General features: G+C 39.7%; 1 protein-coding gene across 1 annotated transcript; it reads right to left on the bottom strand.

The window, feature by feature from the left end:
* Positions 1-150: 150 nt before the first annotated feature.
* Positions 151-25,860, bottom strand: crip3 (cysteine rich protein 3). Its single transcript, XM_088933683.1, has 9 exons — positions 25,667-25,860; positions 21,130-21,224; positions 12,106-12,163; positions 8,408-8,548; positions 6,014-6,088; positions 3,388-3,482; positions 2,497-2,554; positions 1,802-1,893; positions 151-1,608 (listed from the first exon to the last, which is right to left on the bottom strand). Exons 1-8 carry the CDS (start codon positions 25,707-25,709, stop codon positions 1,817-1,819), a joined length of 642 nt encoding a protein of 213 aa, XP_088789809.1. The 5' UTR covers positions 25,710-25,860; the 3' UTR covers positions 151-1,608; positions 1,802-1,816.

The raw sequence follows: 25,860 nt of genomic DNA, 5'->3' as shown, positions 1-25,860 counted from the left end.
TGACTAGGAGACGCATACAGAGACCTTCTAAAAAGAAATCATGTGCATTTTCAATTCATTGTAAGGCTCAATGAAATTCTTGAAGTCTCCATGTATCAATACAAGCATGAAAGCTTATTTCTCATAACTCCCACAATAAAAACACTCCAACAGTGTCAAAAATTTTATTCAAGACTGTAATAAATATGAATCAACTACTACAGTTACTATGCATTTTGTTTAAATATTCATATATCGAGTTCTCTTACTGCAAGGCTCAAACTACAGACATTTGTATTAATGGCTTGAATGCATATCAGCTCATGTTACAGTTCTACAAATGACCTTTGTAATGTTACATTCTGTCATTCAATTAAAACCATTGTACTACTATTTTAATTTGCCATTTATTCCTTGCACTTCATTTTGAAAGATACAGCATAACAGCAGTGCATTTTAATCATTTTAACATCTTTCAGATGAGCTTAAGAGCTTAGTGCACACTCAACACAAGACAAATGCACAGTAGCTTCATTATACAATCCTTAAATAAAGCATTGACCTTTTTTGGCAAGTCAAAAATAATAATACATTACCAAAAGTCTTAGCCAACAAAGATAAGCAACATTTTTACAAAATGCTGAAATGAAAAGTTACTAGTTTTAAAAAATCACGAATGTGTTTGTGTTGAATCTAATGATGAATGATTCATTGATGCCTGACCAAGAAGCCACCAGGTTTTCAAATGTAAAATACAGTACAGTTCAGATCAACTGCAAAACACTTTCCATACAGAAATGTAGTCAAAGCCTATGCAAACAATAACCAAATGCACACGATATTTCTCTATAATCTAACAATCCAACGTCAACTCAACAGGATTGAAATACACTTAGCGATTTTAACATCTGAGGATTGCATTTGTTATCCACTAAAAATCCTACAAATTGAAATACATTTTGAGAGTTTCTTTAAGCACAATCATTGCAAAAGTGCTCTGTTTCCCTTGCGCTCACAGCAGCAGAAATAAGTGGTCACTAGAGAGACTGATGAAATTGCTGAAGTTATTATACTGCATCAAAGGTTAAATAAGGACCTGGCTGCAATGGGAGAATTTTTGATTCCCACACATCTAAAAGGGAGAGAGCCCATCTATTTAGGCTCCTTCTGAAATGCAATATTGCAGTAAAATAGTAAATTCACACATTTCAAAACAGAACTTAATTTGGATTGGACACAGGAAAGTGGGGGGGAAAACAATAGAAGTATAGGAGATAAGGCTGAATTCTTACCAATTTTATTTAAATACATTTTACTGCTAAGTTTTAGCTTATATCGAAAATGAAAATTCAATCTGAATACAGAGCACTTTTTCAACCGAGATATTAAATGCAGAGATTGGGCAGTATACAGAGCATAATGTATTGCAAGGCATTGTTCTTTAATACATATTTAATGGAATGACATATGCTAATTACATAATTACAAAGCAACTTTCAAGGCTACCATTTCATATTTAATACACTTAGAATTATATTAGTTTTATAAAAAGGAGCAGTAAGTCCAAAACTATGAGCTCAAAAATGTCAAGATCGGCAGCTGTTCATTTTTTTGTTCCTTCCAGTGAATCTAAAATAAAACATTTATATTAAGTTATAAAACAAGAGCCTCATCCATGACCATGGAAAAAAAAGTCACATTAAAACCAAGGCACATTTCAAAATTCTGAAAATTGCTAAACATAAAAAGTGTAAAAACAAAGTACTGTATAGTCTTGACTAAACTTTAATAATTTGAAAGCATTACCATTTAAAATACCTACCTTGCGCATTCCCTTTTAAGACTGGCTGGATATTTCTGACTGCTCGCTATCTTTGTCATAAATGTAGCACCCAACTTCACCGATGTTCACTCCTAGAGCAGAAAGATAAGGCAGGCGATGTAATTTCCTCTTTCAGTCTACTGTACATTCATTTTTGAATGCAAACAGCCTGTTTAGGAGCACAGAGCAGTGATCAGGAGGAAGTTTCAGACCCCGCACTGCGGACACTAATATTGTAGCCATAAGTAGAATACTTAACCTCTGAATTGATCAAAGGCATCAGGGTATTCAGAGCACTAGCCTGGAAGATTAATGTTCCCTCCATGGATGTCTGATATTTCTTACATGCTACAGGAAATGGAATAGTACCCAGCCATGTGAGCCACTCAGGATAGCCCATTTCCATCTATAGTATATGTTTTGGACTGGTAAATGAACTTGGCACACACTTTTGGCAAAATGAAGAAAATTAAAGGGAAACAAAGCTTGAATACTGGAATAGAGAGGTTTTTCTTCTCTTTATAAATAGGGGTCATTCTAAATGTGTAACTGTACTGAACTTATACTGAGGAGCATCGATGCGTGCACACTGTCAAAGACACAAAAGAAGAGATTCAAAAAAATCCTGCACAAGCTGCAGGAGCAGCTGGGTTCACAAGGCTCAGTGAAGTCCATCAAGTTACAGTTCAACTGACCCTTTGGTCCAAACAGGTATCCATAGCAAGGAACATGGCAGTATGGTTTCCCTTCATGCTGTAAGAAGAAAATACAACATAAGCACATACTGCAATATCACATTTTTTGTATACATACAGTGAGGACATTGATTTCTGTTATTCCCATTATTTAAGCCTGAAGGAAGATCAATCCTCAGCACTTTGTTGCAACTGTCATTGTGAGCTGTACAGACATTGATTCATAATGCTGATCACATGCATCTTAAAATTAATTTGGAAATGCTACCTATTATGTACATGTAGCATTTCTACTTTAAAAGTGAAATTTTGCATCTGAAAAGGTATCTGCCCCAGTTGTTTCAGTTGAACAAGTAGAATCTATGTACCCCATTAGTGTAGTCTGTAGCAGAAAGCTGCTCTTACCCAGAAAAAAGACATCAGGGCTCTCGTTTTCAAAGTGTAATTTATTAGTAAACCACCAGAGGGCAGCCTACTGTTTTGTGTTGAAAAGTCTTGCCAGATGAAGACTAAAGATTCCATGAAGTGATGTCAAGTAAAGCAATGCTATCCCAGGCAAACAATCCGTTCCACTTCAGACGCTCCTTTATACCAAATCAAATTATGGAATACCTTTACACTGCCACTATGCATTAAGTCCTCAGTCTTGTAAGTGAAATTCTTATATTCCTTTGCAAAACAGTGCACCTACTGAATTCTTAAACGCATTCATATGTGCATGTGTATGGCATTATTAAACGATCAAGTTTGCAATCAAAAGGTCAATAAAATCTTTCCTTGGGTGTTATCAGGACAGACTCTTGACTAGCCAGTGCCCCACAACACATGAAGAAGAACAGGGGAGACCCATTTGCAAATCTGCCTTCTTCCAGTGCAATAAAGGGATTATACCTCAGCATGGCCACCAGAGGTCAGCGTCTTCTTACACCTCTGGCAGCGCAGACAGGGCCGATGCCAGTTCCTGCCTAGGGACATCACCTTCTCGGCTGCAGAGAGGGGCCAAAGCAAAGCAAAACAATTAAGCCACTGAACCCTTGATCAGAAGGTGTGCAGAAAAGAGCCAGGTCTACGACATTCCTTGTTTTATAACATCTACTAAAACTGTATCAGATCTGAACTTTTCTTCTGCGCGTTATTGTAAACACCACCACAGAAACTATATTTAATTGTGCAAAAACTCAGTTCACACGAAGACCATGGGGTGACCTCATGTCCTCAAATCAACCTCAGCTACTCAATGACCAGATGAGCCGAATGGCTGATTCTTGGTAGTAGCCTCATGTTCCAATGTTGTTAACCTTGCAGAAGCCCCCCCCCCCCCTAAAAAAATCAAGGAAGCGGTCTTCCTCACATGCACTTGGGGTTTCGCTGGCCTGACATCTCTGACCCTCTGGGGCATTTGCATCACCAGCTCTGCCCTTTTCAAACAAAGGGGCTTAAAAAGTATGTTGCAGAACACGCAAACACGTGGTTACTACTGATGGCTGAGGGAGTGCAGCAAAAACTGAAATTGAATTGAAAAACTGGAGAATTTAACCCGGAAATAAAGAAAGGTGGTTTTCTAAATGACAGCAAATTAAAAAGGTATCAAGGCTGGTTTTTAGCTGTTAAGATCCTAGTAGCTCGAGGCTGACTTTAGCCTGGGTGTAGTTTTCATGACAGGCCTCAGTCTGTAGTACAGGGAGGGCAAGGGTGCCACCCCTGGTGACTTGTGGTGGAAAACATCCAACAGGCAAAAAGCACTGACAATGCACACAGCCGACAGAGTGCAGCTTGGGCATCTAAAAGATCACAGCGTGGGCGTTCATCATTCCAAACAGAGCAAGCTCACCAAAGCAAGAGTTTCTTTAAAACTCTGCATAAGGACTTTTTTTCTGCACTATAATCCCACCAAGGAATACTATGCTATCTTTGAAATGGACAAAAGGCTGATGTCAGGCACAGATTGAAGAGTTCAGCATCAATTACCAGGATTTTATTTGAATAACAGTTCAGTTCAAGGTGAAAAATAAATTTTCCTTAAAGAAAAAGAAAAATATTGATCTAGATTTGTGAACATACATCTGCTGCGACTTTGCCTTTTCTATAAGCCATTCATTCTGAGGAAAAACGCTATGCTGTGAAGCCGTGAGAAGCCTCCCCAAGTTATTTTTAACCTGGGACCAACCCTGAAATAGACATGCTTCCTTTATTGAAATGCTGAGACCTTAAAAGCACAAAACTGCACAATCTGTACATTCAGCTTTATACTGAAAAGGAAATAGGCTCCCAGCTGCTGCCACACAGAGACCAGCCTCAACATTTTAGCCACGTGGAGCATTTAACATGATCCTCTGGCTAAAACAGTCCCACCGCTAACTCAGGTCCAGAAAGGGGCCTTTGGTTCAGCTTTCCACATGCCACCAAGTACAGAAAAATGTCAAGGAAAATGACGGGTTGTGACAGGTTTTACAAGAGAAATATTACATCTCTCCACTGTCAGTGCATGGATGTTCCTCCCAGTTTTTTGTGCTTTTAAAGAGCTGCTCCCCTTCAATTTAGAAGCAAGCCAAAATAAATGAAATGACACACACTGAGCTGAGGTTCTTTAGGAAAAGAGATGCTATTCTCTATGACTTTGCCTAGTCTGGCCTAATTGTAGAGTACATCTGGAGCAATACTGAAACCCGTAATTATTTTACTAGACTCAAAGCAAATCCTTTCAACAATTTTGTCTTGAGCTACACTTTTCAGCCTTCCGGTCAGAAAATTCTGTCTGTATTTTTCTGTTCTTGCCGGTCAAATGGCAGCACTGAAACATTGGAGTCTCTCTCCTTTCAGAGTTTAGCCATACTTCTTACTAAGATCCTTAGGGCTGAAAATGTGAAATGTACAATGAAAAATATCTGATATTGTGCCATGGAATCTTCCTACTTCAGACCACAATTAAAATATACTTCAGAAGAATGCACCTCAACATGACTGTCAAAGAAGTTACTGAGAACATTACATTAGACATTAAACAGTTACATTAGAATGCGGTCTTATGTAACCAGCACAATACTTACAGAAGTTACATTATGGCACTATAACAACATCCACATTGGTTTATGAGTAAATTAAAGAGTGCTTAATTAGCAGAGAGCGGGGTAACACTTTGAATGAGGTTCTTTGATACCATTACTCCAAAACATTAAATGTATTCAGAGCACAAAACATTTGTCACTAGGAAAATCATAGAATGTGTTATGGTTAGGATATTCATGAAGGCTATTGTATATGACATGTTATTTAAAATAACGTGGTTATGTAGACTGTATGCAGTTTTAGGCTGGTTCCATAGAACCTCATTCAAATTCTCCACTTTATGTTATTCCATTCTCTGCTAATTAAGCGCTCTTTAATCTACTCCACATGTTTCTTTTGTAAATTGTACATTGTTTCATGATGAACATGGCTTTCCTGCCTTTTACACCATGCTAGTATTTGAACTGACCTGCTTTTTTTCCAGACAAAGGGGGGAAATTTGATCACTTACCAAAATACACAACTTTCCCACACCCAGGGCAGAGTGATGTCTCTCCAGCGAACGTCTTCACATAAGTTGGCCCAACTGGTGACAGATCAGTGAACACACTTTAAACTCTTGAGGCCAAGATCCAGAGATCTACATCCATGACATCTAAGCCCCGTGTATGACACTATACTGTATTACTTACTTTCAAATCAATGATGCTTCGACATGCCACACCATTTTAGAAATGTGTGGGGTTTTTTTAGGTCTGGAGAGGGTGTCCAAGTATGTCAACTTTTCTCTCATCTCGCCAGTTAACCCTCAGTCACCACTGCTAGCTTAAAGGGCTGGTTTGAAATACCATTACCTGGTTTAAACAGAACAGCCCGAGAGCTGCCCATTTAATTCCCAGCAGTTAGGGAGCATAGGAGTTTCAAGGCATAAGCAGAGCCCTGCAGTCCTAAAACTCATTGTGCGAACTCAAGTCACCATAGCAACAAGCTTGCTGCAACTCCCACTCAGGTGTAGACCTGTTTGCAGCATTTTCACCGCCTTGGAACAGCCGATCTTATCTGCAATATGTAAATGAAGACTACAGACCCCATTGTGGGTGGGAGACGTGTATATCCATGTGCTAGTGGGGGTAAGATTAATCTCCTAATTAGATATCCAAAATCTCTTTTGAATGTCATTCACCAATAAACGAGACTTAAAAGTAATTATCCTCCTTCATTTTCCTTAAAAAAATACACTTTTGCATGTCCATGTTACCTCCAACCAGCAGAAAAAGGATTTATATACAGTATAGTTGATTTTTATTTTCTCTGGCACTAACCAAACGTTAGAAAGGACTAGTGCACAATGTCCAGGCAACACAGACAGTTGCATGGTTTCTCAGTCGCATCTTTAACTTCTCTTACCATCTATAAACGACTAGTTTAAAAAACTAGTTTTACAAGCTTGCAATAATTCAAAAGTAGTTCCCTGAAAGACGATGTCTTATACAGCACTTTGTCTAGTATTTTTATTTGAGGATATTTTGTGGTATGACTGAAGGAATGTTTCAAATCTGACAGAACAAGGAAAACTACCACATGAAGTTATATTTCACCAAAGAGATTTTGTTGAGAACTCTGAAAAATCTTGTTTTAGGTTCATTTTTTGAGAGATCGTTCTAAAATAGCAGCCAACATTTTCATTAAAAGGAGAATTCCAGAAGGCTGTGTTCCTACATCAAAATCAGAAAAATGTTTAAATCAAATGTTCCCATTAAAGAAAAAAGGTTTGAACTTTACAAGCAAGATGACAGGAAGCAATTTCAAATTCCAACAACGCAGCCCGACTCCCTCACAGAAGGAGCAAACAAGGCCCATGGCCTGTGTTTTGAATATCCCAAATCTAAAGTGCAGAGATATTTTGTCTGCTCTCCAGTAGGAAAAGACCCATTAAAACAAAGATTTTAGGAAACAAGATTAAATCTGATCAATTAAAATTCCTCCCTTAAGTACACAGAGACTCATTAAAAACTTTAGTGGAGACTCCCCTGACACTGTAATAATACAGTACTTCTATTTTAAGCCCACTAGCTCATTTCAGAGCAGTTCTGAAGAATGTTCTGGAACCGAAAAGAAAATTGTCTGATTGAAATCCTGTTTCTTCAGGCTACATGCTGCTGAGGTCCCAGTTTCACAGTGATGTGCTCTCATTCACCATATCACCCCTTCATAATAAAAAAAACAAAACAGCTAAACAAATTCACACAAACCCAATGTGCACTTTTATGATTTTACTCAAGGTTTAAGATGAAAATAGTCTTGACCACAAACGGAAACAATCTAGGTTTTCTACTGTATAACAGGATTGTCCACACTGATCAGCTTGGCTGGTGAAGAAAATGAGTTGTGATTTCTTACTTTGCAAAGATTACAGAGCCTACTCTTATTAAATATATTAAAAACTCAACTTAATTAGGCCAATTAATTTGTTACCGAACAACATATGGCACATTATTTTATAGATTGTGTTTTTGGACAAAACTAGATCTTGCACAGAGACCAAATTGAAACAGTTAGGAATAATGCCATTCATAATGAACTTCAAACAGATGCATTTAGTTCGTTCTGGAAAAGCTAGCACATGCTCACTAGAGCACAGAAGCCAACAGGATCTGGTGCACAGCTCTACAAAATGAGGGCATGCTAATTACGTCCTGCTTTAATGAAACAATGCTATATGGTACGTCCCCGTAATAGTAAAAGTTCTCTTAGCAATTGAAACAAAGTCAAATAATCTGATGATAATCCAATTCGCGAATTGCAGAGGGATTGGTATTCATTTCAAGCTCTTCTGACGAGTAAAATGGAGCCAAGCTGCAGTTGGAGACTTCTCCCAGTCAATACTGCTCCCAGCATCCCCTACCTTTGGGCTGCGGGCGAGCCACCTGGGTGGGAGTCCAGGGGGTGGTTGGAGAACATTCGACGGGGCTGTCCGCAGATTTGCTGACCGGCGTGGGTGGTGGGGTGTCATAGATGTAAGACCCTGCACCCCCGATATTAACACCTGGGGAACAGAGAGAGCAGCCAGGTGACACTCCAGCCTAGACCCCACACACAGCTCATCTGCGAGGGTTATAATGCTGTCTGTTGTAAACCTGGAAACTACCAGCGGCTCAAATCCCAGAGAAATCAGAATTTATTCCCATTAAGAAAACTACGTGTGAACTACTTGTGAAGTACAGCAAATTGTTTCATCGAAGTACTGTATCTTACTTATTCCATGTTCCTCATCTGCGATGTCCTCCTTTTTGTTAAGATGTTACACCTTTTTAGCCAAATTCTGGACAACAGGAAATTCTGTGGAGTGGAAAATTTGTATGGAGAGGGGGTTGCAGTTTAGGGGTAACTGAACTTCATGTTAAACCCAGTTTTCACTCATCACAATAACACAATCAAGCTGCATGTCCTACAAACACACCATGCACAGTAAGTAGCCAACGGCAATGCAAATAATTAGGAACCATGCAGTGCATACAACAGGTTATGTATCATGAGGCTTTAACTCAGAAGAAAACACCATCTAAAATTATGCTTGTGAATTTCTGGCATCTGGCTTCACTGTATCCCAGACTCCTCCTCACACAATGAGGGTCAGCAGTAGTCTGATGTTTTTACAGCCAATGACACCAAGTAATGGTTACTTTCCAGTTTACTTTCAGAGTCATTGAACTTTAGCACAGGCTCCATTTGTAGCTCTTTTCTTTCTCAAGGCTATTTTGCCATAGAGTATATTGTTTCAATTGAGCAGAAGGAATACTGAAGTTAAACATATGTCATCACCCCAACTATTTATTTGTTTATACTAGCTATTTGATCCCAGGATCTCATTCAAACATTTCTTGAAAGTTACCAGGGTACCAGCTTTTAGAGATTGGCACCATTACTATGTACCAACTATCTAGAGGTTGTCAAAAATGAAAGCTTAATATAGCACCGAGTGGTAGTGCTATTTGTTTTTCTTGTGTTATGATGTAAATGGACTGATTATGATGACTGAGTAACGGATATAAAAGTTCAGGGAAGAGAATTTCAATTGGACTGTGTTCATGAGTTGTGCATCACAGGGGTCTACCTTTAGGCCTGCATCTTTGATTTATACCACTAATCTAGACTCTGGTATAGGCAAACCTGGCAAAACGCACTGAAATAAGGGAATCGACACTTTAGAAATCTTAATGCAGACAAAATAGTCTTACACCACACAGTAGTACTCAGATACATAGCAAATTAAATTTCATGTCACCAAGATTGGTGAGAAAGGAGAAATATACATTCTGTTTATAAGAAGGTGTGTTTGTGGGCAAACCAATGACTAGGATGAAAAAAAAAGACCAACGAAAAATTATTGTATAGTGAAACAAATACAATTTAAGTCAAAAGAAGGCATGTTAAAATTATACCAAAGGCAAAGGCAAGACCTCATGTCCAGAAGTTTGGGCACCATGTTAGAAAAATGACATCACTGCCTGGCTTAAGATGTCTTTAGATATCTTACAAAGGAGATTAAAGCCAATGAATCCCTTTGTGAAGAAAGGATTAGAATACCTGTATCGCATCCCCTCAGTCCTAAAAAGGGCTTGACAGTCTGCCTAGAGGGTTTCTTTGGACAACAATGAAACAAGGACCTGACATGTGGAAACTAAGGAAGAGGGCATTTAGGATTGAAATTGAGAAGCAATCATTTATACCAAGTGTACAGAGAGCCCTTGGTGTAAACTGATCTGCCATGTTGGTGAATCTGATTCCCTGTGATCCTAAGGGAAACATCTGGAAAAGAACTTGAATCAAGAAGCTACTAGCAACCAAGTGACCAAGGATTGTAGTTCAATAAAACCAGGTTCCCTTTGAAACCTCTTTAAGAGAATTGCCCAACATTGTCAAACTCATTTCCAGACCCTTGGCATATAATTTGTCAAATTATTGAATTAAACTTTTCCCAGGCCCCAGACTGTTTCTCCACCCCTCAACATGTCTTTAACAACTGCAAAGCACTTTTTTTAAAAAGCATCTTAAATATTTCCGACTGGGTAAATTAGTTATTAAGCAAGAGCTGGAAGAAAACACAAAAGCTTTAGCAGTCTTCAAGACCAAAGGCGTGATGCAAATACATTCTAGGATGATACTTTAATTAGGAATGATTACATTTCCCATTGTCACCCACTGAGTCAGCAATGCTGACAATGCCTGCATAATGACATTTTATGCCACTGCAACTTCATTGAATATTTCTCATTTGGGTTGTGCAAGGCATCTGTGAACATTCGATACGTACATCAAATGCAAATTGAATTGCGAATTCCAAACATATTTAAACAGTGGGTCGACAGTTTAAATATTCTGCTGTACCAACCAGTTTTTCCAAGCCTCAGGGCGTATCGTGCCATAGGATAGATAGCCTGTCACCTGGAAAAGGAGCCTGACTGGTTTTCAAAGGGCAGGAATGAAGAAAGAATGAGAAGCAGGCATGCAAACCAACAATAACTGTTGAGTATATTTTATATCATTACAGTGCAACTTCATCCTTCCAATTACAGTGAAGTATTTACTATAATAAGCCTCAAGTGTCTAATTTGTTACTATTTCACATTGTAAATTATCTTTGTTCTCTCAAACATTTCTCAGATTGTGGTCTATAAAAGTGCTTTCCTCTTAGTAAACGCTATACTGTTACTCCCCATGGAATGTTAATGGCAGGTTTGTCTATTTTATTGTGGGGAAAAAAAAACATGTAGGTGTGCCACAGGAAAACAAAATGGAAAAGGAAAACTTAAAATCGGCAAATCTAACCGAGTACTTTACTAAAACCCCATTTTAGAAATGAACATCTTTGACCAGGGCATTGCCTAGTACATAGGACAATCCCAGAATTAATAACAGATTAGCCACACAAAGTACATATTAACTGACTTAGGAGAGACACCGATTCCAAGGAAGGTTCTGGTCTGTCAGTTAAGGATATAGAAAGACCCCTTGACTAATCCTACACAATGTCTGCAAGACGTTTGTTTTAAATGGGTCACTTGACTTCCAGTCAGCATTCAATCAGCACAAGAGCTGAACTGTGTTCTAACAAGGGTTTTATAGAGATGCACCATGTTCAAAGGCCTCGAAATCCAACATCAACAGGGAGACAATCTGCTTTAAGGCTGTTAAGGGTGTGGGATGCATACGAGAACAGAAACCAAAAAGATTTAACAGACTGAGGCACAGGCGGGAAATGCCCAAGAATGTCACACCAGCCTGTAGTAAAAGGCTTCATGCGTCACTCCTCGCTTCTAGTTTAATTAGGACCACAGTCTCTCGCAAGAGGTTTCCAGTTGCTCAACAGCTCAACGCAGGAGCTACATTCACACAAATATGCAAAACCACATGCAGTTGCACTGGATCAAATCAAGATCTCATTTGCATGCGGTCTTCATTCATGGGCAAGATATTTAGGCTTCTCTATAGAAATCAGCAATGAGATAAAGGAAAAGACGGCACTTTCTGGGTGGCTGATACAGTAACTATGAATTGTCCTGCATGCCTATATCCTGAAGAAAAGCCTTGTGTTGCTCTTACCTTTGGGCCCAAAAAGAGTTGCATAGCATGGTTTGTGGCAATATGGCATTCCATCATGCTGTAAAATGAAAGAGGAAAACATTTTAGAATTTCTTTCCAGATGCAATGTTGGTCTAACAGGTGATATTTACAGCTGTTCAGCCTGGTGAACCATTCCTTGAAATAACCCACAACTTTCAAAAACACATAAGAAGACTACTTTTCTATTTATGTATTGCCATCAATATACAACATCGACAGGGAGATCAAAAACCGAAAAGTGCAATACAGAATATACAGTAGGTGTTTGCAGACAGACTTATTTCTAATTTAACTTGATTATGGCCATAATAAAGGAATAGAGGCAGTTTCCTAACACTTGAGAACACCAGCTTTTTTGTTTCAAAATCCACAACAATCTTTTCAAATTGATGGACAGACATTAAACATGTTATAGAGTCTTATAAATAAATTCTATTTATAAATAAATATTCATAAATATTGCCTCGTCATACAACTATTGACCAGAGTAGGGTCACTAGTTGACCAACTGGACAATAATTCCTCAAACAAGATCTATTTCAGTCTCCGGATTGAACTAGCTTTTTGAATGATGTGACAAGCATTCTGTGAAAACTCTGCCAAAAATTCCTTTCAAACACTTCTCTCATCTCGATATTTTTAGCAAACAGTTTCCATATGCTCTTCACATTCCAAGGTCCTAAAAGCAATAAAATATTTGTATTAAAAACTAATGTCGGAGAAGCAGCAGTCAGGAAATTCATTAAAATCCTCAATGCTCCATAATGCGACCTCCTACCCTCGCAATTTCTTAAAATAAATGCTGAATATCAGCTCACAGACTCCTACAGAGAGAGTGAACAGTTCTTCAGCACAGTGTTACATAACTGGAAAGTTATGTTCAATTACATAATTGAAAGACAGGTGCAAAATTTCTTAATACGGAGATGGCCAATACTGAAGAATAAAGAATAAACCACCAGCTCTTACAGTTACCTTAAAACATCAATGTTTAAAGACTTGGACCACATGTGAGTTTTAATCAATTTAGTGCCATAATTGGTTCGATTTGTTCTTGAGAGCAACACATTTCTAAGCTACTTAACTGAACTAAAACCACCATTGTTTCAAGCAAACTGATCATTTACTGAAAGTGCGACCCAATAATCTAACTGGACTGTTGCTTTCCTGGACCAGTGTTCGCCACACCTCAGTGTGTGACCTGTATTTACACACCACTGTTTTCATTGTGTGAATTACAGCCAAAGAAGGGTGGGTTCAAATAAGATTTAAACACTTGCGACTTGTCACTTATGGCAGATTCATAACTCTGTTCTGTTCTGGGAATTCAGAGGTATAAGTAAATGTTTCATAGATTAAACACTGCCACTCGACATCTGCAACTGCACATTGACAGACAATCCTGAAAGAGCATGTGCCATACTGCAAAGGCTTAAAACACTCCACTGAACAGATTCATCCATTTTAAATATTTGCATACCGTATGCAGCTAAAAGGGAAAAAACAGAGACGAACCGGCAATACCAATTTGATCACAGTTCAAGTCTTGACGTTAGTATCAATTTTGGAGTGGGGGGGAGAATCAAGAATGTTTAACGCAATCCGCCAGAGCCAATCTTCAAAGAAAGCAACACTGCTATGTGAAAACATTCCATAACCGTTACGGGTTTCCTCTCGAACACGAAGTGTGGTTTTCAAGCAGACTGCGTGTACCACAAATAAGCCATCCACTCGATCCCTACATGGAAGAGTTTCTCGGGGACACACTTTACAGAGCAAAACTCACAGCGCTCTAAAGCAAAAACAGGCACACACAAAAAAAAGAGATTGCCTTTGTCAAGACATTTCACACAGAACAATCTGGGAGAAAAAGGAGTGTAATGTGATCGTAGGGTGGTATGTTGCTTTAAGTGAAAGCAACCCAGACACCCGGGCCGGTGGTTTGGTTACAAGAACATTTCAAGAATTCACTTGGTCGGCTGGGCCTGTGAACAAATCAGTACCACTACCTTACCCCAACATCCAAATATTAAAGTAAGACAGAAAAAGCTTTCAGCTGACTCGGGCAGAACACTGTTAAAAAGATTACAATACAATCTAATGGGACCATCTTCCTAAAAGTGTTACCTCAGATATTGTAATTACTGTGCCTACATTGTCTTTACCTTATGCCAATCAATGTTGAAAAGCTATAGCCTCCGCTTATCTGAGGTAGAAAATACTCAGTGATTCTGTGCATGCAACCATTTTAGAAACATTTGAACCAATAAAGTACAGCAATGCAGAAGCCTTTGTGGATTTAAGCAGAGCAAAGAGTCATGTCCACCAATAACAGCCTATGGCGTCTCCCAGTACTCCATTAAAAACCCCCAGCGGCTCCAAAGAAAAAGACCGCTCTCCCCCCCTGGGGGCAGCAGCTCCTATTGCCTTGTCCTTCTCGAGCTTGTGCCCCTTCTGGGATGGCTTGTGCGCGGGTGGCTGCTTATTGTCACCCTTAAGCTTATCTGGAATAGACAGACATGCAAGGTGATGTCAGGGCTCAGACCGTCAGGAGCTAGATAAGGACGCGCCCAACATTCTCCCCATACGCCAAGGTCATTCAAAGGTGAACCCTCTTTCATTTCAGTCCAGAATGAGGACCTGCTCCTACTCCGTTTGGTACTAACTGCTAGACACTGATGCACTGCTCAAACCAAGCCTGACCTGCAAGGCTCCAAATGCTTTCATTTAAGAAACCTGTTTCTTTTAAATGGCTTTTAGCAGATCTTTTAGAACAAATGTTTAATACTACAGTATGTGCACTAATTCCTGCTTAGTTATATACCGCTACTCAAGTTAGAGTAGTGCCAAGTATCCTAGTCTGCCATGCATGAGAGTGGGGTTCAATTCCCCAACAAGAGACAGGTTTTCTATTTTGGAGGTGGCATGTTGTCAGCGTGCACTACTGCCACACAGCTCCAGGGTTTTGGGTTGGACTCCAGGCTAGGATACCAGTACTGGAAGGGTGTTCCCAGTACATCTGGACCAGGCAATGGGACTGGAGAGAATTCAGAGCAGATTCCTGGGCTCGAAGGAGTGGTTCTCATGTATGGATGTTCATGCGTGATGTTCACTGTGCATAACATAGCACACAGTCTACAATTCCTAGGATAAAGAAACTCAGGACACATGGAAATTCTTAGTCCACTTGTTTCCCAACTTTGGGAAGTGTCCAGCAGAAGATCAAACATATGAAACCCCCGTTAATCAGCAGCAGACAGATGAACATCTAAATCAGCCCTCGGCATTAAAGATGCCTAAAAATAGAAGTTTTACAGCATCATATATGGTTGTCATTTTTCACAAGACTCAGTAATTTTGTGGAATCTGACAGCCAGTCATAATGATTACAGTCTTTTTTTTATATACAGCCACAGCCTTCAGTCTAGGCACTTCACAGTTTAAGTGATGGACTGTAAGGCTAAACATTAGTTTTGAAGATGTTCACTTTTATGGATGTCTAATTAACACGGCTGGGAAAAGAACTTTCAAGGCAGGAATTCACATTGTGTAAACAAACACTATCTTGAATCATGCAATTGCCTTAACACAACCAGCCCTTGAATATTCTGGTTCTGTTTTCATCTCGGTAATCAAGAATTTAAATGAAAGTTTCTGTTCTGGCTGGTGCTTAAGGCCTTAAAGCAGCTATATTTTGAAATGGCTTGCAGCCCTTCAGAACTCTTCTTATTGAGGATCACATTTTGTTAACTGTGCAACTGTGGAAAAACCATCATGTTAAGGCAGCATTTAGGCAAAACTGCATGGCTCTGTGAAGCTGGGTTCTTCAATGTTAGAAAAAAAGTTTTCAATGCAAAGATTTTTAAAATAACATTAAATTTAAAGAGAACATACACTCTGTAAAGACTGCTGTGATAGCTACATTTCTTACATTTTGGAAACTATTTCCTAAAAGTCTGCTTTATTCCAGCTTCCAGAGTTCCCAAACAAGGGAGCACTTATATAACAGCTGATTGAGATCCACAGGGAGGAGGAACACTAGCATCATTCTGATCAGAGATGGCATTGTGGGTTTGCACACAAAGGCCTAATGCTGGCAGAATGCTGACGAGACTTCCAAAAGTCTCCAAACAACCAAAGGTATTCTGAAGAGACAATCCCACACTCACTATTCAGAAGCAAGGCAGCCATTCGGACCAACTTCTAGGGTCATTATTCACAACAAAAACAAGGTGACCCCACAACTTACAGGGCCGATGGCCCTAGACAAGTAACAAAAACAAAATGAACAAAAGGTACATAAACTGCAACTGAATCAAGAGCAATTTTGAATCGATGCACCTAGTTTAAAGCTCAGCTCTAGTAGTCCAACACTCCCTCCAATGGAAATTAATTTCTTAAAGACTCTTGGAATGGATAATCTAAACCATATTCACCATTTGCATTATGATATAAACTGCTTTATATTACTTCAGATAAGGTCAACTTTGTCAAATATTTTGGGGAACAAAATCAGATGAATTCTCAATAGAAAAGTTATTAATGAGAGGAGTTTAATTAGAATACAGATTAAATTTGCCTTGTCATATATAGATGATCATGGGACTAGTTCTTGTTCAGACAAGAACAGTGGACAATTGCAGTAATTTCATATTTTTGTTTAGAAGTTCATGTATATCTAACATCTTGAGAAATCACCCAGTATACTGTAGCCTTAAGAAGCACAGACCTCTTAGACTGCAACATATACAAAGCCTGACATATGCATGAAATTAATCTGTGATAATTCAAAGTTTGATTTTTTCTTCCCTAGTTTTTAATAATCCAAATGAAGGCGATCCTTTCCAGAGACTGATTATGTTATTTCTTGATGGGATATGACCTTTGCCATGCCTCCCAAACTCCCAGGCTACAGAAACAGGACTCCTGCACCTATTACTACAGAAGATGCAAAACTACTTGGCTAAACTAAACTATTACCAGTAAAGGTTCATTGAAACGAACATCAGAATGCTCTGTATATCCTTGAGAGGGTGGCTGGGATAAGAATGTGGCAATGAAGACATCATAGTAAGTGATGAGTTCACAAAAACGGCTTTCTTCAAATACCAATTTTCAGAAATACCGCACTACACCAGCTCTTCTTCACATTCTAGCACTGGAGATAGTAGAGAAAAGCGCAAAAGGCAAAGTGCAAATCCCATCAAACACGTACAGTAACTTGTGCTACAACACACCTGTGCATATTTAAAAGGACCACAGCTGCTGCAATGCAGAAAAAGTAAACAAAACTTATTCTGAAAAAATTCTAACATGGACCTCAGATGCCATCATGAAACCAAACACACTGCAGCTTTTAAAAACCTTTAAATGTTTCCAGTAGGGAGTTCCTTTAGTAGTAAAGACTTCCTCTTGGGCTACTGCAAAATGAGAAACAGTCTCCGATTGGTTTTGTAGGATTGTGTGTTCTGTAAATAACAGGCCCCTGTATTACAGCTTGCCTGCCTTCCAGCTACAGGCAAGGTGGCTGAAATGGAACCCAAACACTTATGTAACTTTTGCTGAACATTTGGTTGTGTGAGGTTCTTCTTCCACTGCTTTAACTTCCTTTCAGACAGCACTGCGAAGGTATTTCAGTTCATCAGAGATTGTGAAACCCGCCTTTTTCTTTTTCAGCCAGTTCACAGTTGACAAGTGCTGGGAGAATCGGATACTTCAAAATGAGGTCTGCTGTGCAATCGAAGTGCTAATGTGTCTCATTTTAAATCCTAGCCCTGATTCATTAAAAATTAACAGGAATCAGCTAGTAGCAGACCTCTTTGCATGCTCAAGGGACTGCAAGCATGGCAAAAATAGAAGTCCTGGATTTGTAACAGGCAGGTTTCAGATCAACGAACCAGAAAATGCTCAGGTTTTTTTGGCGCAGGACAATTGAACATGACATTTACCCCACTGTGTATCACACGTTGTGCAGTGGAGATGGATTCCTGCAGTCAATGGACAGGTATCAGGTTAACCGAGGCAATGAATGGCATTTTTACACTTTTTCAGCTCATGGCGATGTCAAAGGAGAAAAGGTTACATGAGAACTTAGATCTCAACTGAGCAAAGGCCACCTGGCCTGCCTTGACCATTACGTTTTATTAGTTTATTGATCCAAGAACTTCTGTTTCTTAATGGAATTCGGTTTTCAGAATTAAAGCCTTTTCCAATACCCACAGCCCTCAGAGAAACTCTCATACTTCCAAACATCTGACCTGTAATTCCCCGGTGGAATTACTCACAGATCTCAGATCTAGAACCAAAACTTATACTGGAATTTGTACCGTCATCCCTTTCATGACTATGTGTACCCAACTATTGTTCTGGACGTGAAAAGAACACTTCAGTTTCTAAACCTCGAGACAAGGATAGACTATGACAGGTGGGCCCCTGGCCATTTGCTTTTAGAACATTCATTGCATAAGTAAATCCTAGGAAGGACGATTAAGATACAGTATGGCTTGATGGGTGTTACTATTGGGAACCTCATATTTGCAGTGCTTTCCTTCCATCTGCTACTGGAACTGAGTGGGACTTAAGCTTCCGTTTCTCGAATTCAATGCCAGGTAAGACAACCGCATCAGGGTGCTTGGTGGCTCCAGGTTCTACATTGTCAGCTCTCCCAGTTATGATGTCGTAATATGAATGAAGATTCATGTGACTACTTTACAGATTGTTCCAGTTGATACCACCCCCATTGAGGTTCTAAAAACAGCAGTCCATTCTCCACCTGCAAGTGACAGTGTAGCTAACTGATGTGGGAACAGAGCCAAAAAGCTACAACATGGACCTACATGACGCAAAGAGAAATGGAATTAAAATTGACTAATTTAAGTGATCAGCTTAAAGGTTGCCAAGACATGCTTTGAGCACATTTTGGAAGCCGAACCATGCTACATTTAGGATTTTATTTGATTTTTGGGGGGTAACTCAAGAAGGTAGAACTCCATTACCTTCTTTGCAAGAATACATTGGATGCACAAGTCCACTCCATTGGTAATGTACTGTATAGGAACTACTCCAAAGCAGAAAAATGAGTCTTTCTTAGTTAGGGCAATACATTAGATGTGGTCATGCAGACATCTTATCTACAGTATGCAAACACTGAAGACAACACCCTGCACATTGTGAAAGATCATCCCTTCTGGCTCCGTTTGAATAACATATGTATGCCCAAGCAGGAATTCAGTACTATACACATTTTCACTGAAAGTAAATATAAATGTGTCTCCCTGTCTTTTCACAGGAGAACCACTAAGCTACACTGATCACATGATGGTTGGACACTCTGACCTGAGGGTCAGAGGTCACATGTGCCACATCTGAGTTGGCACCAAAGGTCTGAACTTGGAGTTCATCCAGCTACAAACAACAGCAAATCAACAATTAGTGTTATACTCTGCATCAGGGGGTGTCTAATCCTGGTCCTGGAGAACCAGTGCCTGCAAGTTGTCAAAATCTCTTTAAAGCAGCAGCACCTGAAGAGCTGGGAGAAGTTGTTTTTACATTTGTCCAGTTAACTTGGCATTAACCAAAAGACTTCATCCACATTGCTCAGTAACATCCCCTGAGCTGCCCACTTGTGACCAGGATAATTTAGAAAATGAACACTGTGAAGTTAAAGCACCCCCGTATTTAGATTTTTTCCATAACAAGATCATAGTCTGCATAAGTCGTACGTGACGCACAGACAACCACGCAACGGTAAAGGAAGCATGATGCCAAGAACAAGGACACCAGATTCTGTTTGATCAGGACGGTGTGAGAGGAAGTGCTGAGCTTACAGCCCATAGGATTCGGCCCCTACTCTCCCAGCTTTCAAACACCTCTATCTCACTGGCTCATTCCACGGCAGCACTTTCTAATTTAAGAATATGTGCCGAGTGACAGGCACATGTCTAAACGCACCTCTCGGGCAAAGCTGCTCTTTCACAACATAAAATTAATGGGTTTTCCATTCCAAATCCACACTGTCCTGGCAGGGCCCAACAGCACACTGCACCAGAAAGTCGCGCCAACAGTGTGGGAGTGAAAACTGCCAAATTTTGAACATCAGGTATGCGACCCTAAGCAAGTTCAAGATTACATAAACATTTCACAAACCTTGGAGACTGTAAAAAGTGCTTACCTAGCAAGGTTCCAAGACATAACATTGCAGCCAATAACATGCATTAAAACTCCCACCATCAGGAAATCAAGTAATATAAGTCAAAAAAATAAACTACAAAGACAACAGTGTAGATTACATTATGTACAGTAGCAAATCACCTCAAATGTCATAATTACACCCGATTATCTGGGTAACTTCCAAGAATGAACACTTTGATGGTGGGTGACTGACCTCCTGGATGCGGTCTGCAAACAAGAGCCCGGGTTCTAGGGTTCATCATATAAGGTCACTTTAGAAACTGTATAAGGCTGTTATTTTTAACACTTCACACCACAGCTATACAAGTGCAGACATCCAGCTCAGCAGCCTACGCTAAGTGTGACAGCTCTGTTTTTCTGGTTTTCTGCAGCTTAAGGCCTGAAAAAAAAACAGATCTTAAGTTGGACCAATTAAAATGAATGCTTGTTTGTGAAATGAGAGAGCTGTGGTGGTAGAATAAAGAATCCCTGTAGTCCACAGTGTCTGGAGTCATGCCTCACTTGAGTAAACAGAGCTTTTACTTTAGGGTTTCCTGGCCTGCTCATGAAGACCTGCCTCCTAAACGAGCTCTCAGATGCCTGACTGGAGATCAGGATATTTGGATACTGAGAGGCTATGCAAGGTAGAGTTGAAGGGCTGGTTCTCTGGCACCAACGTGGGTAGCCACTGCTGCAGATATTTAGCCTCCCCCCCCCATATCACCACAACCCCCCTGAATCTCGCCTTCCTTCCTCGTGGGGCTCAAGATTTCTCCCTCTCCCTGCCGTCTCCCGGGCCCCTGGTAGTGTTGAGCGTCTCCAGCAGGGCTTTACCTCGGCGTGTCCGCCTGCTGACAGGGTCTTGTCACAGCGTTCACATTTCAGGCAGAATCGGTGCCAGTTCTTCCCCAGGGAACTCACTTTTTCAGCTGTCGTGTGGAGGGCAAAAAAGAAACCAAAATAAGAAGAAAGAGTCAGCACCGCCCGCGCAGTTCAGAATTTAGAACAGGGACTTGAAAATGATAGTGTTCCAGGTTGAGCTACAGTACATCGATGCTTTGGAAAGAACACAGGGTTTTGGGACAAGTATGCCTAATGCTCTAATGCCATAATACCCAATTAAGCAATACTGGCGATTCCTGTCTGTTCTACAGCCTGTGAAGAAGGCAGAAGACACACAGAAAATAAGAAATGCTGGGGCTCAAGTCTTTGGATTTTTTTTTTTGTGGTGGACAAGCATTCATTTCATTCCCCCACAGCTCGGGGGATTTTGGCGTCTGACAAAATATTCTCACAAAAAAAAAAATGTAGTCCATTATAGAAAAACAAGGAGAAAAAAGGACCTTTAGTCCATTATGTTCCCAAGCCGGTTTCCAGTTCTGTAACAGGAGAATTTGGGAGGGAGCCGCTACAAGCCCCATTTTTGAGGAAATAATGGAGGGATGGCCCCGGGTTTTATCAGACACAGTTTATTGAAACCAGATTAATACAGGCTAAGAAACGGGAGGAACCACTGCACCAGAAAGCTCTCTGAACGATGAGATCTCCTAAGAAGACAAATTGTAAGTGTGTGAGTTTAATACTCTTCAGAAACACTAATACTGTGGAAGCTTGATGTGTTTAATATACAATACAGATGTTCTATGATAAAAGCATAATATTAATAAACTTCCTAAATTAGGATAACATAGGATATGAGATGTAGTCAAGTCTGATATTTCTCAGTTTCAGAGTTTTTGTTTTTCTGCATCCATGGCAGCTGACAGATCTAGCAAACTGGGTCTTATTTCCGAAAAAAAGAAAGCCTGGAACATGTTTTTCCTCCCAGATAAACATTGTTTTTAAAAGATTTCAAAAATATGAAAGGTTTAAGCCTCTTGTTTAAAAACAATGCCCCCCCCCCCGCTTTCAAAGCTGCTGTACTTCAATAGCGGCTGTCAGTGCAATTAACGAAATCATGTACTTTATTATTTCAACACATACAAACCACGCCGTTTCAAAACAGTTCTAGACAGCCTCAGGTAGGTACAGTATGTGGTCTGCAAGTTAATAATAAACTGTAACACCAGTCATTACTGTTCCTGTGTTATGACTATTCCTGGCTATTTCATACATGAGTAAACACTAATCAGGCACCAGCACATTTAATGCGTGAGAATGCATGTGATAGATTCTCACTGTGGGGTCTCCACACCTTCCCTGTGTGATGTGTAATAGGCTGGGTGACATCAAGTTGGAAACCTGGCATTTGAAACTAAAAACATCTTGCATTCCAGGAAGTATTGCATCAGCTCCAGAAGGCCAGATAGCTTTTTTTCTGCAGCAAGTACTTTGCTGTAATATACGAGATATTTCCAGGACAGTTTTGAACCCATTATTGATTAACTTGCAAAACAAATGGTGAATTTGATGAACTGTTCTCCTAATTCTAATCTCCTTTTTTTCACTCATCCTCTTAGATGAAGAGTTTTAGTTTTCTATACACAGAAAGCTAGAACCCTAAAAGACAAGCAAGTCATCTCTCAATCTGCTTTTCTGCGATGTCGAGAAATGTCATTACAGGTTTTTTTTAAACTTTTTTACAACTGACCAGGAAAAGCTAATGTAGACTACACAGTAAAAGGCTGACTGGAAAAGTCCTGCATGTTACAGTTTATATTTTAAAGTAAGGACAATACCAGCTGGACTTTAAAGTCTCAACCCAGATGACTGTACAGCCTGATCTCATTCCATTCATTTTTTAGCAACTGGCACTCTTTTCCTTGTAGAGACCAGACGGTAGTGGAACTAGCTTCAGGAAATCTCCAGAGAATACTAATTAACTAGTATGCTTTTTGTAGGGGGGATAGGGTGGTGAGGAAACTGCTTACCTTTAGTTTCCTGTAGCTAATCACTAAAGATGGGGTCTGGCACCGACTTCTAAACCTCAATGCACCATATTCCTCTGCATTAAGGAACTGTAACTCCTCAGAATACTGACACTATTAGAACATGGCAAGTTTATCAGGCCTTACAAGTCCCATTAGGAAAAAGGTTTTTATATTGTTACATAGTCTGCAAAGTGCACATAGAAAGGATGTACTGTCTGCATGTTTGCTCCTTACACAAGAAAAAACTCAAGATGAATTCTAACCCCGTATTTAACTATAAAAATTCTGATCTCTCTTTAACAGGCAATCTTTATGGAAATGATCATGAACCAGCATCAGAGCATTTTGAAAATGTGGTGAACATTGAGGAGAAAGGATGTGTAATGCAAAAGTTGCTATGTTTTTTGCAGAGCCAATAATTAAAATTATTGCTTGATGTGACAACCTGACACTGAAATAATGCATAATACAAAAACAGCCTTGGTGCATGTTTGATTAAATTGGTTGGGCGTTTTCCTTTAGCACTAACCTTAACGCTACACAAAACATTAATGTAATGCCATCAATCAACCCATCATAAATGTATTCATCCATCACTAACAATTATTAACAGTAAGTTACTCTGCACAAAAGGCCAAAGAATTTGGTTCCTCAACTCCTACAGCATATAAACTGAAGTCAATGGTTAGTAATAAGTTAAATTGTGCAGAAACTACCGTGTGGGAAAAAGACCATAGCATAGCCCATTAATGTTTCTAACCTGCTGTACTTCCAATCAGAAAATGTTCCCCTAAAGACAAAAACATGCAGGGCCTTTGGAAAGAGAATTTGTTAGACTGGGATCATATCCTTCTATTGTTCAACACAAATGATGACGAGAACAAAATATTTAATGAAATAACCTGCTGCTTTCTGGTTTATCCATAACTTCACTCAAAGGAAAACACAAGACGTTCTCTATATGACATCCGCAGATCACATTTCATATTCAGCAATCCATTTCCTATCCACTTCATCCAGTTCGGTGCTGTGAGGAGAGCCGGAGCCTATCCCAGCAAGCAGCAGGCACAGGAAGGATACATCATCGACAGGACACCAGTCAATCGCAGCATTCCATATTCTTTAACACTAAAAAGTTAAAAATGCCCAGATACCAGTTTTTTCAATTACAGAAAGTTTAAAACAAATTCTAATGTCTTTTACATCCTCACCTTTGGGTCTTTTAAGTATGTGCATAGTATACGACTCCCTGAATTTCTGTTCCAGCACAAGGCTATGTCCCCGTGTCTTTTTCCCGAATAAGAACGGGCAGGCAGTCCATGTCTTTTGCCTCTATGAGCATTGCGAGCACTCTGCAACTCTCCCTACACAATTAAGGCATAGCTGAATGGCTTCCTGTCAAAAACAGCCATCCTTTGCAGTGACAACGGACTATTGATGGAGCTCCAGCGTTACAGCATGTGCCAAACGGTTACATAACTTATTTGTTATGACCTATTTTAATAGCAGTTAGGAGGGTGTTTACAAGCCTTCATTCTATTGTATCAGATAGCTTGATTATGTCCGTAGCAGCACCTGATACCGCACTGGCGCGATAGACCAGTGCCATTGACAATCTGCCAGCACACCAGTCTGTCTCAAACCTCCACTAAAAGCTACTTACTGTATGTTAAACACAAGCTGTAACTACAGTGTGTAACGCCTAACCTTTTAAATTGCTCTCAGTATTAACGTTGAAAAGCAAGCGATAGGCTTGTTCAGCAAAAACCGATTGATTCACTAATGTATTTTTGCCATATTTCTGCGATATCCTTCTGCAGCTGCAACAGAGGAAAACAGCCCACGCTGTAGAAGATCTGGTGTTTCTACGGCATCCGTCCTCTCCACAATACTGTACAACAGCTCGCATTGCAGAGAGGGCATTTGTGGGCAATTACTTACAAACATCCATAATAATTAAAAGATAAGAGCTGGAAGTCTAGTTTAATACGCGTCTGTCGAGCTCGATTAAAGGGGTAACCATGAACAACAAGTTTTGGACGTCAGAGCATTAAGATGAATTATATGGAAAACAAAAGAGACTTGAGCAACTAGGATTAGATAATGACATTAAATTTTCAAATGAGATATTGTGCATAGAGAAGAAAGCTTTAAGCAATAAAAAATATTTACTTCGGCTACAGAATTAAAATATATAGATAAGGTTAGCTTAAAAACTTAAACAGGAAAATAAATCCATAACGCCACACAGCCCTCTCATTTTAGAAGTATAATTAAGACAATAGGAAACCAAACATTACAACATGATCGCAGCTTGTGCCGTTTTGTAATCACTATAACACTGCAACAAAAGTAACACATTGAAGTGGTGGGACTGCCTGCACGTCACCTTAAAAACAATAACACTCGGCTACACTAGCTGGTTAGCTTGCATTCTTCCTAACAATGTACAGTATGTGTACATCCATGCAACACGCCGAGAAAACAAGGCAAAGTCTTACCAAAAAAGACAGGCTTTTCGCATCTGGGGCATTTGGAGGTCATTCTGCTCAAGTTTAGTCCCTGGCCACTGAAAATTTAATTCCGCCTGCTCTCTCTCTCCCTCCTGCTTCACGGATCTCTATCCAGTCTCCGGGCTCCGGACTCCCCAGAACTGCGCTCCGCGCCGCCAACTTATTCAACTTTAAAGAACCAC

The sequence above is a fragment of the Atractosteus spatula genome, chromosome 15 (assembly GCF_055471065.1).
Source record: "Atractosteus spatula isolate fAtrSpa1 chromosome 15, fAtrSpa1.hap1, whole genome shotgun sequence".
In the NCBI taxonomy this organism is placed as follows: Eukaryota; Metazoa; Chordata; class Actinopteri; order Semionotiformes; family Lepisosteidae; genus Atractosteus; species Atractosteus spatula.
Note: the sequence above shows the minus strand (reverse complement) of the source record. Positions and strands in the feature narration are given on the sequence as shown.

Bases quoted from the DNA above. Each gene is read 5' to 3' on its own strand.
- crip3 (XM_088933683.1), bottom strand. From the start codon at position 25,709: ATGACCTCCAAATGCCCCAGATGCGAAAAGCCTGTCTTTTTTG. The intron at 6,089-8,407 runs GTAGGGGATGCT...ATCTGTCACCAG, and splicing joins GGCTCGCCCGCAGCCCAAAG to TTGGGCCAACTTATGTGAAG. The intron at 2,555-3,387 runs GTATAATCCCTT...TTCTTCTTACAG, and splicing joins CCTCTGGTGGCCATGCTGAG to CATGAAGGGAAACCATACTG.